The sequence below is a fragment of the Terrapene carolina genome, unplaced genomic scaffold (genome assembly GCF_002925995.2).
Source record: "Terrapene carolina triunguis isolate 2854851 unplaced genomic scaffold, T_m_triunguis-2.0 Scaffold68, whole genome shotgun sequence".
Classification (NCBI taxonomy): domain Eukaryota; kingdom Metazoa; phylum Chordata; order Testudines; family Emydidae; genus Terrapene; species Terrapene triunguis.
Genome location: NW_020664419.1, coordinates 19,186,667 through 19,204,828, shown reverse-complemented (window position 1 = coordinate 19,204,828; position 18,162 = coordinate 19,186,667). Strand labels below are relative to the sequence as shown.

General features: G+C 40.8%; 1 protein-coding gene across 2 annotated transcripts in view; it reads left to right on the top strand.

Annotated features, from left to right (window-relative positions):
* PTPN12 (protein tyrosine phosphatase non-receptor type 12) overlaps window positions 1–18,162 on the top strand; it is a 148,538-nt gene that overhangs the window by 63,327 nt on the left and 67,049 nt on the right. For both annotated transcript variants that reach the window (XM_024196972.3, XM_024196971.2), the window contains exons 3-6: window positions 12,147–12,223; window positions 14,439–14,534; window positions 15,829–15,867; window positions 16,841–16,912. In XM_024196972.3, coding sequence (XP_024052740.2) covers window positions 12,147–12,223; window positions 14,439–14,534; window positions 15,829–15,867; window positions 16,841–16,912 — 284 coding nt within the window. The remainder of the gene's footprint in view (window positions 1–12,146; window positions 12,224–14,438; window positions 14,535–15,828; window positions 15,868–16,840; window positions 16,913–18,162) is intronic.

Sequence of the window (18,162 nt, the reverse complement as noted above, 5' to 3'; positions counted from 1 at the left end):
AGGAGCTGGTAGGTCATGGAGCAAGATTAAAAGCCCTAATAAGCAGCCTCTACAAGATAAAATGACAAAGCTTTGATTCTTCATCAGAAGAACAGTGTGGAGTTGCTGCAGGCACTAGGATCAGTGGTGGAAAGTCAAGTTGTAGTGCCCTTAGCCTACTTCCCCAATAGTCCATTTGAAATCTTTCTGGTGCAGTAGAAGGAAGTTGGGATACCACAGATGATTTTATATCTGAAGATATCTAAGAAGGTGTGGCATTATCTGAAACAGTCATTCCTTTGTGGATAGCAACTATCGGTTGACCACTTCTGGAGTGGAAGGTGTTGAACACAGATGCCAACCTACAGGGTTAGGATGCTCATTTAGGGAAAGCAATAGTCCAGGGCTAATGAACAGAGAATGAATGAAAGTGATTCATAAACAGGCCAGAGACCAACGCAGTGAGGTTCTTTGTATTGAATTTTCAGAACAAGTAACAGTTGTCTAGAAGAGTTTCAGTTGGAGTAGTGCCATGATTGATAGATGATGATATAGATTAACTGCCAGGGAGGCACAAGAAGGTTAATGGTTTCTAAGTCCCTAGACCTCTTGATGTCATGGGCAGAAAGAAATCTTTCCAGTCTGTCAGTGGCTGACAGATAGTGAGGGCTCCAAGAGTCTGCAGCTCCCCACCTTGGTCTGAAATAGTCCAAATTTGATGTCTTTTCAGCATGTCTGGAAGGTCATCTTTGATAGGAACTTATGGAGAAGGCTAAACGTATGCTTCCTATAACAATAAAGAGGTGGAAAGAAGTCTTGTTAGATGTCTGGTTGGTCAATTGGTGCACTGTTGAATGATCATTTTAACATCGCTTAGATTTAATTTTGGTGGTAATGGTGTGCTTGGGCACTTAGAGCCTTTGTTTGTCTTTTTAGTTATTTAAATATAAATGTACTAGAAAAAATACCCATATTAGTTCTGCAGAACACAGCTGTATGCAGGGGGGTTGGGAACTGAATTAAGTGTTCAACAGCTATATGAAAAGCACGGCAGACCTCAGGTGAATTTGGTGGCATTCAGGAAAATCAGAAGTCTAGAAGTACAATTCCTGCTCAGTTGAGGTATGAGAATATTTTCAAATATTCAGGAGGTCCTTCAGTGAACTAGGGAAGAAAAGATTTTATGTTGGTATTGAAGTAAAAACCAGAAAACTTTTTTGGGAAAAACTCTTATGGATCCTTTTGTCATAAAGGAGAATAAAAGGCAATAGATTTTTATAAAGCATTTGCCAGTCTTTAAATTCTGCAGAAACTGCTTTTGCCACCAGAGAGAAGTATATGTATGACCTACTCGTTACTATATTCCATTCTAGTTCCAACCTAAACAAATCAGTGCATGTTTTATTTTAGGCTGCTTACACAGCTTTTAATACACTACCTTAAATTCTGTTTTAATTTAAAATGTTGAACATGAATTATCCAGAGGGACCAATTTTTAAACTCTAAACTGGAACCATAAATGTGTGTTAATATATCCAGGGTTTGGTGTATTCTGTAATCATAGAATTTGCCACAGAATTCACCCTCTCCTACAGAATTGTACTCCAGAATCTCAGCTCTCTCTCTCTTTTAAAAAGGGCTTCTGGAATTGTAAGGGTTACAGAGAATCTGGAAAACAAAAAAGATAAACCAGTGCAGTGTGTTCCTTCTGGAGTTCCAGACAGCCTGAAACAGTAGCTCAAAGAGGTGTGAACTGCCCCACTCATTTGAGTGATGCTCCATTAACTCAGCAATTCTGCAGCTGTGATGTTTGCCATTTTCCCCAAAATGTTACATTTCAACATTTCTCCCAGAGACTTTGCCATTGTTTGGCTATAATGAAACTGGATGGGGTTTGACTAGACTACGACTTTATTCCTAAATGTCAGGTAGTACCTGACAGATAAAAGTGTACAGTGCAGGTAATTCCATAATCAATTACTTATACCCTAAGGCTGACAAGTGGACCCTAGTCTCCCTGAATAATTCTGGTGCCTCTTATATTGTGTCTGGATGAGCAATTACCAATCCCCCATGCCATCTGTGAATTTGGCCCCCTCCCTATTCACATAGCTCCTAGCCTTGTCAACCCAAGGGGGCTTAACAGTTTCCTGCCACATCCTGTATTGCAACATGTCTGACCAAATAATTTTTACTCCTGGAAAAGTTCCGGGATCTGCCCCAAGTCCCTCTTTGCTCTGATCATTAAGTCCACCCCTTTACACATTCCCAAATCATTGTGGTTCACTTTGGGGAAAAATCATATCTGGTGCCTGCTCACGGGCCACCACAGTGTACAGAAGGGACAACAGCTGGTCCCATAACATGCATGGTCCATAACAGCTGGTCCATCTAAAGCACCTGGTGTTGGCCACTGTCGGAAGACAGGATACTGGGCTAGATGGACCATTGGTCTGACCCAGTATGGCTATTCTTATGTTCTTATGCCCCTCCTCCCATGCCAGCTTAGGGCTGCTTCACCACTGAGGCCTAGCTGCAACCTCCAGGCAACTTGGGAGTCTGTCTATGCGCCCAGTAAACAATATTGTGCCCTCAGATCCACACCAATGTCTGTGTGGCTCATTTGCCAACATCTGGAATACAAACACAAAGGAAAATTAACACTGATTCCCCACCTGGGGGGTCTCACGTACATTCTGTATGCTTCAGAGTGTCAACACCTAATTGCCTGAGTTGCACTAGCTCTCAGACCCAGCTAGGCTGCTGCTGTTGCTGCCCCAATCCTGAATGAGTGAACCAAACTCGTGCTGGAAGCCCCAACTTCATCAGACCCCACCTTAAAACTGTAACAAACTGGTACGTTGTGAGGGGACTCCCGTCACCATGAATCATGAGGGGGCACATCCCTCCCTGGCCTTAATGCCAAATATGCCATCAGTCTCCACAGGGCAGATCCCAGGCTCATCCCCCTTCTGTAGAGTAATGGATTCACCCCACCTCCTTGATCTATCTTTGACCTACTGAAACTATCTTTGACTCCCTCAAAGTTAATATGACCAATCGTCCCTCGCAGTGTATATCCCTCAATTCCATAGCCCTTCCAGGAGAGTCCCTATAGAACCCAGGTACTAGTTCATTGATCCTAAAAGTTCCAAAATGTGCTAACAGAAATGCCACCCTGAATAAGCCTACCTCTTGTCCACAATGATGTGTGGGCTTTACGTTCCACACCAGATCCTTAAGCACAGTAACAGTGATGGGATGGCATGTATCTTCCTTAGGGCTGGTGCCTGGAAGTTTCTAGCAGGATGGTCTCAAAACTAAAAACGCATTACAAGAATCTGAGTAACCATTCAGCCTATTGACCAACGTAAGGACCGGTAGGTGAGTGGAGATGGTTGATGATGCCAGTTGCCAGGTTGCTAATAACACCATGTACTGCAGCACTCGTTCGTCCATTATGGGCTATATGGGTAACATGCCCTCTTGCTCCTGAAATTGAACAAAATCATTAAGACTTCTTTTGTAGCTCTGCAATGTTCACAGAGCCACCTATCTCTGCACTACAATGACAGTTGTCATACACCAAGGTTCCGTAGTGCTAGCAGCATCTATTTGGGTTCCTTGCTGGCTTCTGATGCTGGCTACCAGAATCTGTCCATCTGAAAATGAGACAATGCATCTGATATATTATCAACCCTGGGCACGTGTCTGGAAGAGAAACAGATATTAAAACTTAAATGTAGTACAAATGCCTTTACATACCTCATAACTCTGTGATCTGGAGGACCAGTAACTGACAACATATATCACCACCATGTTGTCACACCAGAAATAGACGCTTTTATTAGCAAATTCTGTTCCCCAAATGACCACTGCAACCAAATGAGAAAATGTTTTATTCTGTGGTATCCCTTTTTGTATTCATATGAAGAGTCATTTTGGGGTGCATGACCTGTCTTGGTAAAACACACTCAGGTGACTTGGGAGGTACAGGTTTTGGGGTATCTTTAAACCATCTGCAAGTATCCATTCCTCCCTCTACAATGACACTGCATTAAAATGGCTTGGAAACTGTTCCCAACCCCCCAAATCCTCCTTTATCTCTCTAGTAATGCTTAGAAAATGGTGAGGTCTGTCTCTGCTTGCAGAGGCATTCTGTGCCTTGCTTGCAGCATCCAGACCCAGGACTGCCACTTGGCAGGCAAAGTTAAGATGCCCAATTAACAGATTGTAGCTCGCGGAGTGTAACTTTTATGGCTCCCTACCTCTCCTGATCAAGCCCAATAGCTCCAGAAGCTTATCCTAAGGGAGTTTATATACCCACCGTGTTATACCTACATAGGTCAGCGTTGTGGAAGGCCCCTCTGTTTTTTTTTCTCTGCTGGGGTACCCCCAGTTTTTTAGCTAGTGCCTGAAAGTTGTTCATCAGGCTAATACACTCATCCAAATTTACCCTGCCCATGTATAAAGTCACCTAAGTTATGCACTACCTGCCAGCATCACAGCCCTGTGTAGCATTGTACTAAATTTCTCAAATGCCAAACAGGATATTGCCCATCCCATGGACATAACTTTATCAAAATAATATTATCCTTTAACATTTTGGGTTTCTGTTTCAAAGTTGGAAGGATGCACTGGTAGCAGTCGACAAGCAGACTTGATATCACACTTGGCCATCAGTGACCTGGGGCCATAAGACCTAACCATGTGCACAGACCACAAGTCTGGGTCTATTCCATTGTTAACAGAGCTACTCCATGAGTATCGCAGGTGGTAAATTAAATGATATTCACTTGGAACTTCCTTAGGGACCAAGTTCAGGGGAGAAATCCACATGTTCTGTATCAGTAGATGATTGCATGGCCCTGTTACCCTATTTTTTAATTATTATGTAATCTTTTTCTTTACAATATGACCCATTATCACTAAGGACTTCAAATTTTTGGACATAATGACTTATTTCCCCTGTAAAGGGGATCCTAAACCCCTCAGTAAACCCATCCCACAAATATGCCCCATCTATCTTGTTAGCATAATCCCAAAGGGACACTTAACTCCTCCAGCTTAATTGGAGATGACACTTTTTGTCCAGCCCCTCATTTTTAGCTCACCCCCACCCTTCCTGTGCCTTCGCCCCCATACCTTGCTCTGGCCCCCAGGGATCTGTGGGCAGCACCTGACTTACCTATCCATTCTGTTTCGCTACTGCAGCCTTCCACAGTTGCTGTGGTAATTGCAGGCTTTGTGGCTCTAAAGCACATTTTGCAAGCATGCCTAAATTTTCAGATGCTACGAAAACTACTTTCATTAAATGCCCAGCAAATGTCATTATGAGCCTCAGGCCTCTGATGGGCTTACTGCAGAATGAACTGTCAGTATGGAAACCAGCCTGTGGTGTCATCTACTCTAACCTCATGATGTGGTATGTCCCACTGGTTTGTGTTGCTGCCCACAATCTAAAATGTTCCTCATAGATAAACCAAGCCATGCCCCATAATGTACGATATGTGCACCTGATTATATCCATATATTTGAACAGTGCTATCTAAGGCCTGGTCTACACTAACCCCCCAAGTCGAAGTAAGGTACGCAACTTCAGCTACGTGAATAACATAGCTGAAGTCGACATACCTTACTTCGAACTTACCGCGGTTCAGACGCGGTCCACACGGGGCAGGCAGGCTCCCCCGTCGACTCCGCGGTACTCCTCTCGTTGAGATGGAGTACCGCAGTCGACGGGGATCACTTCCTGGTTCGATTTATCGCGTCCAGACCAGACGCGATAAATCGAACCCGGAAGTTCGATCCCCAGCCGCCGAACTAGCGGCTAAGTATAGACCAGCCCTAGGTAAGCCTCTGCAATAAAGCCCACATAGATCAGGAAGGCAGCTTCACAGTTTTCCCATGTTCTAGTCACCTGTGGCTGCTTGGGCATTTCATTGCCCTACTTGCTTTGCCCCAACTTACTCTCTGTCAGCACCTCCCTGTGCAACAGTGAGATGTCTACAAAGTCACCTCTCAACATTTTATCTTTAGTTGTGCTGAGAAAGTGAACTCCCATTAGGTCAGCCACCCCTGCATAACCATACTCATGACTGGCATCCTCAGTGCCCTGTTCCTCACCAGTTGCCCCTGGGAAAGCAATTCTGTCCTGGGAATTCACGTTCCCAATCAGTGGGTGAGTTGTAGGGTTCTCATAAATCAGCCCCCCCCTCCCCTTTAAGGGCTTCTGCCCCCTGGTGAGCAGTCTGCCTCATGTGATGATCACCTGTCTCCCAAGCCTGGAGCTTGGGTTTCCATTAAAACCACTTCCAGACCTCCCTCACCCATGGAAGCTCCCAGCTGCTGCAACAACTGAAGGCTGTGTAATGCCATAACTTCTGTAGAAGGTGTGTGTACTCCAGACATCTCCAACACAGCTCTTAGGAGACCAGATCCCCACATAGCCTGTTTGCTTGTTCTGCTACTCCACTAGGTTCAGTGTCTCCTGCCCTCTTGGAGGGAGGGGGTAAGAGACCACCCTCCCATCTCGCCCACTTTTCCTCTCCGGGGACCTAGGTGGGAGCAAGTTCCTTGAACCTCACTGAGGTTCCCCCCTACAGACACCTATTGCATCATTGGATGGAAGGGACTCACTTTAACACCCTGACCCTGCAACTTGTATTTGGTGCTGATAAAAGTCACCACGGCCAGTCATGTCGCTCTCCTCTCTTGCAGTCCGTTTGTTCAAGTTGCCTAGGGAGGTTGTGGAATCTCCATCTCTGGAGATATTTAAGAGTAGGTTAGATAAATGTCTATCAGGGATGGTCTAGACAGTATTTGGTCCTGCCATGAGGGCAGGGGACTGGACTCGATGACCTCTCGAGGTCCCTTCCAGTCCTAGAATCTATGAATCTGTGAAAGTGTCCTAGCTCTGAGCAACCCATTACACCTTGTAAGCCTTGTAGTACTGCAGAAACAACTTCGGAAGCAACTGCCCAGACAACTTGAATCAATTCTCTGTTGGCATCCCTTCCCCCATACCCAGCTAGTTCACCACAGGGTGTGTTTGCTTCCCTTCAGATCTGTTACTTCCCAGTAAAGGGGTATCCATTTGGTAGATGCAGAACACCCTGGGATCTGCCAGCTGTGGTCCTGTGTCCAACCCCTTGCCCATGCAGCAAGGATCCTACCCCCTGGTTTCCCGTGGCCCCTCAAGCTCCGCTTGGTCCCCCATGAGCTGGGTTTGGAACTCCCTACTCCATCGGCTCTAACATGCCTGCTATGACCAGCAGGAAGGTGGGGGGGGACACCCCCCCCCTTCCTGTTTGTTACAGCCCCACACCAATGAGCTGAAACTCTCTCCTTTTCTGCTTCTGCTGCTCGGGAGGGGGTCTCTTTCCCCCCTTTTGCTGTTCTCACCAATCTGCTACTTCATAGAATCATAGGACTGGAAGGGACCTCGAGAGGTCATCTAGTCCAGTCACCTGCACTCAAGGCAGGACTAAGTATTATCTAGACCATTCCTGACAGGTGTTTGTCTAACCTGCTCTTAAAAATCTCCAATGATGGAGATTCCACAACCTCCCTAGGCAATTTATTCCAGTGCTTAACCACCCTGACAGTTAGGAAGTTTTTCCTAATGTCCATCCTAAACCTCCCTTTCTGCAATTTATGCCCATTGCATCTTGTCCTGTCCTCAGAGGTGAAAAACAATTCTTCTCCCTCCTCCTTGTAACAACCTTTTATGTACTTGAAAACTGTTATCATGTCCCCTCTCAGTCTTCTCTTGTCCAGACGAAACAAATCCAGTTTTTTTTCTAGTAATGTTTTCTAGGCAGTTAATCATTTTTGTTGCTCTTCTCTGGACTTTCTCCAATTTGTCCACATCTTTCCTCAAATGTGGCACCCAGAACTGGACACAATACTGAGGCCTAATCAGCGCGGAGTAGAGCGGAAGAATCACTTCTCATGTCTTGCTTACAACACTCCTGCTAATACATCCCAGAATGATGTTCGCTTTTTTGCAACAGTGTTACACTGTTGGCTCATATTTAGCTTGTGGTCCACTATGACCCCCAGATCCCTTTCTGCAGTACTCCTTCTTAGGCATTCCTTTCCCATTTTGTATGTGTACATGGCATCATGAGAGAACAAAGTGCTTTAATTCCTGCTGTTCTGCCTAGTCCAGGTGAGAGAGGGCTTTTCTTGCACCATTGTGGACCTAAATAGTCTCCCCTCTCTTCCAGTCTTCTGATGTGGAGGGGATGGGTCAGCATCCCTATGCTGACCTTGGCTGAAAATAGGGTCTTCCTTCCTTATGGATTGTCTTGCTACTGATGCTTATTCTCCATTTGAAGACTTAATACTCTTTTGACCTTACAGTTAATTGCTATGGAGAGCACGATCTCCCCTTTTTTGCTGGGGAGTGAGCCACAAGAGCAGAAACAAAGATCCACTTTTCATGCAAATCCTCTAATTTAAAAATACCCTACAAGATACAAAAAATACCTCCTAAATCTCCGGCCATCCATAGTGTCTTTGGGGAAAATAGGGTAGACAGGATATGAATTTCTAATGCGTATTTTTTAAAAAGGCTTGTTTTAAAAGTTTCAAGTCTCCTTTCTATATTCTGAAGGGGGGGGGGGGGGGGGGGCACAAGCCTATTTTTTTTCATTTGCAAATGACCTAATGCTAATCCCAGGCCACAGCCAAACTGAAAGTCAGTAACGATGTTGCCTGAGCTTAGACTCCAAGGACCGTCTCCACTCTAGAACACTGTTTTTGATTTAGAGCAAGTTTGAAACAACCTAAAACAGGATTTTTTATTCAATATTGTATTAATGGGAATGTCAAATAATTATGAAGCATCACAATCAAATGGAATGAACAATTGGCAAATAACATGGATTACCTACAGACGTATTTGCTATATTCAGTTGAAGAATGTTAATGTTTGTCTCTTTACTTGTGTTATATTGAAAGTGTCAACTAAGTATACTAACTGTTACTGAGCAGGATTAGCTTATTTTTTTCCATAGTACCTAAAAAGGATTAACTTTCTCGTATGCCCTTAATAATCACAGTAATGACACTGCAGTAGAATTCACTAACTTCGACTATACTTCAAGACCTATAGCTTTCCTGAATCATAAAATATCCAAGCGACAAACTAGAAAGATTACTAAGGTTCCTCAGTAGATGGAGAGAGCTGCTGCATCACTGGGCAAATTTTCATTAGTGTATCTGTCTCTAGAGAAAGAAGCTTCACGGTTGAAATTCTTAGCTTAAAATGTGTACTTGTAAATAAACCACTTGAATATGATGGTTCTTATGGAGCAATATCAGCATATCCTCAGTCCCTAAACAGAGCTGAATGTGTGCTTCAAAGAGTTCAGTAACCTAGAGTACTTAAAACAAAATACCTGGCTGTTATACTAATCTTGCACAATTGTTCAATCACAACACTTTCTGGTCACCAAAGCTTTGTGACTGAATTACTTACTTTATGCTGAAGGCTCAGTTGCTTATGGTTCATACAACAAATACAAAACCGTTCAAATACATGAACATCTGAGTAGATGCCTGCTAAATATAAAAGGCAAGACAAGCTGAAAAAAATATTCTGTTTTAGGTGTAAACCAGAGATTTATAGTGTTAATTAAAATGTTTCCATTGTTTCCCTTTGTTTCTATCCAAAACAAAAAATTGGCAATGTTGGTTGAATTTTGCTTTAAAAGCTTATGTGGAAATTCTACTTCTGATATATTGCATGCTACTTTAGTACTTCACCGAGCATCTAGTATATTATTGGTGTTTCTGGTTGAAATGCCCATGTCTAGCAATTTCTAAATAGGTTGTAGCAATCCGGAAGTCAGTTGGAATGCTCTATTGAAAACTGGGTAGGGAGACGGAACCTGAGCCCTTGGATATTTATCCCAGAGTTTGCTTGCAAAGGCTTTTTCCTCCTACCTCTTGGTATATGCTTTTTCCAAAGACAAAATATGCTAAGAAACTGCCTAAATGCTGTCTCATCTAGTTTCTGTTGCATACTGTTCTCCCAGGCCACACTCAGTACCTCCTACTATAGTTCACATGATCAGCATCTGATCTTCTCAACCAGCTGCATTTCCTTGTCAGTGTTTAGCACTCTGTGTTGGGAATGTGTTGCCATATTTTCCTTTAAGAGGCAAATAGTAACTTTGTTACTCCTAGTTTCCTAACAGCCAATATCAATTGTGACAGATATGGCAATTTCCTGCTATATCCTCAAAAACCCTTGTTGAATTAAGTTTAAGTATCTTTGGAGTCCATTGTATTACATGCAAAGGTTATTGTGGGCCGGGATTCTATGTAATCTCTCTAGGGGAGAAATGTGAGATGAACCCTTGGAAGTGTTAAGAAATTCAGAGGACTGTAGTGAACCATGTTAGTCCCAGAAGTCCATTGTTGTCTGGAACAAGTGTCAAGAGGTTTGATTGGAGAAATCTCAAGATGAATGTAAATTCCCCACTTCCAGTAATGCAAAAACCCAGCCTTTTGAAGCTGTGTCCTGAGGAGTGAGCCGTTGTCTGCTGATTACCTGTTACTGGAGACTCAAAATCAAAGGCCCAAGCTGTATAAAGGAAAAATGACCATATATACTCATTCATTAGCCCGTTCATTTATAAGCCAACCCCCCAAAATGGATAGGTAAAAATAGCAAAAACTGTATGACCCTTTCATAAGCCAACCCTATATTTCAGGGGTTGGAAAACTTTGGCTCCCGGCCAGCCAGGGTAAGCCGCTGGCGGGTTGGGATGTTTTGTTTACCTGAAGCGTTCACAGACACGGAGCCCCTCAGCTCCCAGTGGCCACTGTTTGCCGTTCCCAGCCAATGGGAGCTGCGGGAAGTGGTGCCACTTCCCGCAGCTCCCGTTAGCTGGGAACGGTGGACCACAGCCACAGGGAGCTGAGGGGCTCCATGCCTGCACACGCTCCAGGTAAACAAAACAAAAATGTATTAAATATTCAATTCAATGATTCCATAGAGTTTAAAATCATCAAATTTTGGTGTAGACCTGTTTATAAGCCGATCCCCACTCTTTGATGTGTCACGTTTTTACCAAAAATGTTTGGCTTATGAACGAGTATATACGGTAACTTATTTTGGGGGAGGGTGGGCTAGTTCTGAACTAAAGCTGTTATGAACTTGTAATCACAGGGAAAAAAAACACTTTTTGTGGGGTTTGAAGGACTGACTCCTACCAGAGCCCCTGCTGTAGCTGGGGAGTGATCTCTGGTAAGCTTATTAGGATGTATGTGGTTCTTTTGTTGTTTTTAATACATTTTCTCTGTAATGTTTTCACCTTAAAAATAAATGTGCTTGCTTATAAAGGGCTGTGTGGTAACTTATAACTGCTGGCCATTACAGTTGCTTGTAGCCTTTGAAGAGAAAGCAAAGTGAAACTGCTGGCCTATTTAGGCAGTCTGGCTTGCTGGGAATATCACTGTATGAGGCAGGGAAAAACCCCAGTTAGGAGGGAGACATGCTCAAATACATTTTTTAGTCTCTAAGGTGCCACAAGTACTCCTCGTTTTTTTGTGTGGATACAGACTAACACGGCTGCTACTCTGAAACCTTCCCAAGAAATATGATTGCTAATTAGCTGGGAACCTAGAGTAGGTGCCCTTAACTGTGACTGCAAATATCCTTTAAATCTAACCCAGACTATGTGAGACTTTAAGAATAGAGTCCTGGACAGGACTCAGGAGACCTGGGTTCTATTCCCAGCTGTGCCGCTGATCTACTGGATGACCTTGGGCAAGTCACTCTAGCTATTCCTTCCTCAGTTTCCCATCTGTAAAACTGGGTTAATGATACTTTGAGATCTACAGAGGAAAAGCTCTATATAAAAGCTTGTATAGATATAAGTATTGTTATATTTAATATTGTATTAAATTTTTGCTTAATGTTGACAAATTGGAGTTATTAGGTTGTAGGTCTTTCCTGCCCTTTCCCACCTAAATTAGCTTATTCAGATATTGCTAATTTCATTGACTGACTAGTATCTGCTAGAAACTATTATGCATCTTAAGAAACATTTTGTTAATTAATTTGCTGCATCAAGCAACACTTTTATTTATGTAATAGATATATCTTAACACATGCTATAATTCTTCACTAAAAAACTATCTTCTTTTAGTTGACCACAGCCGAGTTAAACTGACTTTAAAAACACTCCCGCAAGATTCAGACTATATCAATGCAAATTTTATTAAGGTATGTATTAACATCTGACTACATTAAAATACCTTTGGAGTTTTGATTTCATAGAAATGCAATTTTAATCGCTAATATTTTACAAACTTATGAAATAAGAACTCAGATCTTACTATAGAACATTTCCAGTTGGCATAATTTTATTTAATTTTCAAACATGTTGGTGTATACTTTAAATGAGTTAATGTCTAATGTTACTTTATACTATACATTCTACTTTTATTAAAAAAAAAATTTAGTTTGGAATTGGCTAACCTATCACTATTTCAGTGCAGTAAAACTGCAGATCTGTCATTCTGTTGAGATATACACCTCTACCTCGATATAACGCTGTCCTCGGGAGCCAAAAAATCTTACCACGTTATAGGTGAAACTGCATTATATCGAACTTGCTTTGATCCATTGGCATGCGGAGCCCCGCTCCCCCAGAGTGCTGCTTTATCGCATTATATCCGAATTCGTGTTATATCGGGTCGCATTATATCGGGGTAGAGGTGTACTTCCAGGTAACATTTATAAGAAAAACTGCTCACAGGAAAATGATAGGATATTTTAAGATAAAAAAATATTATGTATATACATAATTTGCATATTTATTATAGAATATTATAGAATATTCAAGCCTTTGCAAAGGCTCACCACTGCATGGAGATGGTAGATATAGAATATTATTTATATACGAATCTTCCAATGTTTAGCAAATATTTGATCACTATTGGGGGGGCTTATTTTAATACAATAAGAGTAGCATTCTTTCCGAAAACCTACTTTTCAGGTAGTAGAATCATGGTAGGATGTTATGCTTTGCCTTTTGTCTGTATGATCTGAAGTGACATAGTTCTTAAGTTTTCCTGGAACTCTGATCCACTTTTCTTCAGCGGGCATGCTTTTAATCTCTAATTCTTGCTTTTTTTAAAAAAAAGTTTCACTACTTGGATGTAAATTTGATTTGAGACATTTTTAACAAATATTTCAAAGTTCAGTCAAATTTTTATGTTCATTGTCTGGGAATATTTGCTTTAGACTTAAAAATAAAAATATTCTGACTAAAACAGTCTTGAATAACTTATGAATTGAAAAATTGAGCTTTGAAATGTAACACTAGTTAAAAGAAGAAATTTAAACACTAGTAGTATTAAAAAAATTATAACTGGGTTGCAAAATGAATTGGATAAATTCATGGAGATAGATCAATCAATGATTACTAGCCAAGACGATCAAGCATGCAACCCCATTCTCTGAGTGTCCCTAAGACTCAGTGCCAGATGCTGGGACTGGTCCACAGAGGATGATAGATCACTTGAAAATTGCCCTGTTCTTTTAATTGATTCTGAAGTATCTGGCGTTGGATGCTATTGGAAGTGAGGATATTGGGCTAAATTGACCTTTGGTCTGACTCAGTATGGCCATTCTTATGTAAATAATTGTGCATGTTTTCCTAGAACTTTGTTTGGTGGGCAAATTTAATATGAAGCATACTGTCAGATTTAAATATAAAGTATTTTTTTTTTCATTTTTAACAAATCTTATAAAGCAAGGGAAATATTGCAGAATTGGAATTTCTATACAAACTTTCCTTTTAAAAAAAAAAAAAAAAATGTACTAAACTCCTCGGTCTTAATTTTTTTTATGCTGGCATAATAATGTAAGAACTTACAACTGTGAAATCCTGGTCCATTTGAAGCCAATAGGGGTCCGTCTACACTGAAGCTGGGAGCATCTCAACCAGCCTGAGTAGATGGACATGTTCTAGCTCTCCTTGAGCTAGCGCATTAAAAATAGCAGGGTGGATGTTGCAGCACAAGCTAGCCACCTGAGCTCAGACGCGTCAAGTTAGGTGGGCTCGTTATTGGGTGGCTAGCATGTGCTGGAGTATCCACTCTGCTAGTTTGTGTGTGTTAGTGTGTGTGGCATGAGCACATATCCATCTACCCTGGCTGGAAGGCAGCTCCCAACTGCAGCGTAGACATACCCTTGTAAAATTCCCATTGTCTTACCCCTTCTTTTACATCAAGTTAGCTGTTTGGAAATGTGGTGGAGGCTATTTTTGCCATCTTTTGGATATGGAACAAAATATGAGTTTGTGAAAGGAGGACACAGAAAAGAGATTCTAGATTTACATTTAAATTATGAAAGATTTTTTTTTTTTTTTATCCAATACAACCAGACTTCTCTTGTGAACATTCAGCTGTTTCTCTCTTTTTTGCAATTTTAGGGAGTACATGGGCCACAAGCATATGTTGCTACCCAGGGACCATTAGCAAACACTGTAATAGATTTCTGGAGAATGATATGGGAGTACAATGTTGCAGTAAGTACCCTACTTCTCTTTTTAAACTTGTTACATACATACATAGTGATGAATATTGAACAACTAAGAATGCATTTTCAGAGTCTATTGAAGCTGTTGGCACAAAGGAATGTTTACAAAAATTGAGCAACTTGGACTTCCGCCAAAAATTCTACAGACTGACTAAAATCGTAATGACCTACAATGTTGAAACAGAACTTGTTTTTTATAGTATGAATGAAAATTGTGGGAAAACATTAAATTTAAATATTGCCAATAAAATTATTTTATTGTATACAAACAGCTCAAATGCATCATTAATCATTTTCCTGGAATAGGGTTTACCACTCTAGTTAGTCTAGTATGGACTGACACAATCGGTTTCAGAAATAATGATTCAAACATTTAAAAATAAAAAAAAAGAGAAAGCGAGAGAGTGAGCTTAGGAGTAGTCTTTCTCTTAGAATTCATGTAGTGATATAGTTTTGCACTGTTGTAATTAATTAAGTGGAAGCTTTAGTACTATGAAACTCATCTCTTTTCTACTAATTCATGAGCCTTTCATAAGGGTACAACTTTATCATTCATAAATTTTCATAACACAAGAAAATTTAAAATATTCAATTTTAATATTTACCAATTAAAAGTGATTTAGTGACTGGGGAATCTTGATGTTACTCTATAGTACAATGAATAGCTTAACATTTTAAAGATTTCCTATCTAGAGGTTTAAGGTAATACACACAACTTCATGAAAAATAGCAGTAAGTTACATTTTAAAATTTTGAATATTATTTCTTTAATTATGTATGATCAGTGTAAAAATCTGTCCTGGTTCTTTCCAGGCAATTTAATTAAGCCAACTATGGCTGTGTTTGCTTGCAAAGCATATAACCACATACATTGTGTATAAAGGGCAAGGTCAATCACAACTTGTCAATCTATGTAAGAACTTAAGTATATAACTCTTATAGACTGACATCTCTCACTGTTAATTTAAAAACATTGGGATGGCAATGAATACAAATAACTGATGGATGTAAGAAATTACTATTGCTATTTGAGTAGATTAGCTATAAGTGATAAAAATTCGGACTCAGTGTTTAGTATTTAAATTGTTAATATTAAAAGTACATCTGCATGTGTGCAATTCTTAATATGCATAACTTGTATTTAGATTTTAACAGAGGTTTAAACACTTCAGTAATAGGCAGTCAAAGAGTCTGAGCACTTTCTCAGATGGCAAAGTTCTGAACTTTCGTGAAAGATGTTAAAATGTTAACTTCCTGTAGTTATATATTTCTTCCTTTTTCAGATAATTGTAATGGCCTGTCGAGAGTTTGAAATGGGACGGGTATGTATGCTAAAAACAGAAATATGAATAAATATTGCAGCCCCACTTGCAAGGACAATGTTTTAACTATTGAGACTTTTTACGTAAAGTCAGTAACTACAAATATAGCTCAATTGCACTGAGTAAAAGAGCCTTTATTCTTGTCATTCTTTATGGAGAGAGTTCACAAACCTACTTCCATGAGCCAAGTTGTGTCAATATGCATAGAAAATCAGTGAATTTGGCCACTTTTTCATTCTAGAAAGCAGCTGTTTTCTGGTAACTATACCACGGTGCTAGCCAGGTACAACCTGAATAGACTCCAAGCTAATATTTATTTTCAGTTATAAAAGGATCCCTATGAATTAAAATAAACTAATGGTAGCTGTACTGCTGGTCTTCTCACTGTGGAGATTATCATGCTCCTAGTGCAGTTTTAGGCATAAAAAGGCCCATTCATCAAATAAGGAATCTTGATTTTTGAGTCCATAAGAATCCCTTGTCAGATGAGGAGACAGGAAGGGCTGATATTGCTCTGTCATGCTTCCTAGCTTAGTGAGTATTTTCCATTGCCACAGGGAAACTCTGTGCAACCACTATTGCTAACCCTGTGCATTTAAAAAAAAAAATTTGAATCAGGCTCCAAAAGATCACGAGGCTTTAAAAAAAATAATTTAAAAAAATCTCACTTTTACAAATAATCTCTTGCTTACATTTGTTGGTCTTCTGTTTTTTCAAGTCCTTAAGGTTTGTTTTCAAAGGTTTGTTTTCTCTGCAACCATGAAGACTAAAATCTTATTTTTTTTGTTTTGTTTTAAATGAAAACTGAGATTCTCTCTCAATCACAGGACTCCAGACGCTGGAGTTTTAAGAAAAACACCAAATATGAGACATGCGATAAAATTGCAAAAGTTGGCAACACTTTTACTGTCAGTGACTTTCTTAAAGTACCAACTATGGATTAAATTAGGACTACACTTTTTTTTTTAAATAGAAAAAATGTGAGCGGTACTGGCCTTTGCATGGAGGAGAAAGTGTAACTTTTGGACCATTTCAGATTTCTTGTGTAAGTATAAAGTTTTGTGAACTAATATTTTCAATGGACTTATTGCTGTACATCTTAAAGAGCTCTTCCTATTATCAGATGTACTCATTAGCACAGACTCTGAATGCTTTTTTGTAATCACGTGTAAATTTTAATTCTAAACATGTAACGTGTTTTAAAAATGCACCTTTCTCGTTGTGGACAGAACAGGCCCTAGGTGGTTTCACTGTGGCTACTAATTCTCAGTTCTTTATTGGGCATCCCTAGTGACATAAGACACCGTCTTGCCTGACAATGCAGAGGACTTTAGTGTCTCACTTTATTCTATTCTATTCTATTAGTAAAATGTATACTTATTTATTGTATGTCCTGGAAAATTCATCTTTCGTATTTAGCAAATCACTGCAGAGAGGTGAATAACTTTTATAGCTGTCCACATTAATATTAAATATTTGGTTGAGTGCCAGCATTGTTTGACACTGCACAAGGCACAAATGGTCCCTGGCCTGAGCTTGTCATTTAAAATTCAAAAATGGATATTTGTATACTGGGAGACCAAAAAATGGTAACACTTTTTGTTTACTAAAAAAGGTGTGGGTATAGTAGTATGTTCAAGGGCCCTTCAAATGCAAACTCACTTGAAATACCTTTTAATAGGGAAGTGAGAGTGCATACCGGGATAAAGGTGGCATTTGTGGTATGGGTTGGTTGCAGTATAAGGCATCAGGAAAAGGAAGAAAATAGAAGGAGAGGTTAGGCTGCCATCACAGAGGGAGTGAAAAGGGTAAGGAGAGACACAACAATATAAGCAGGGACTGAATTGTGTCCCATCTTAGAAAGGAAAATAACCTTAAATTTGATTCAGTAAATGATGGAGATTAATAGAGGGATTCAGGTGGGGGAGAAACATGATCTGAGTGCATGGCAAGGAAGGATAAATTGAAGGAAGCAAGTTAGAAAACAAGGAGGCCAGAGAAAGTTAACTACAGCATGGAGAAGCATTAGAGCAGGGGTCGGCAACCTACGGCACGCGTGCCAAACACGGCACGCGAGCCGATTTTGAGTGGCACGCTGTCTGCCCGGTGAGAGGAGGAGGCGGCGGAGGGGCCGGAAAGCGCCACGCTGGGGGAAGAAGCGGGGGAGGAGGGAAGCTTGGCTGCCGCAGGACCAAGCTTCTGCCTCCTGCCCCCGCAGGGGAGAGCGATTGGGCTCCCCCACCCACCGCTCTCCCTTGCGGGGGCAGGTGGCAGAAGCTTGGTCCTGCGGCAGCC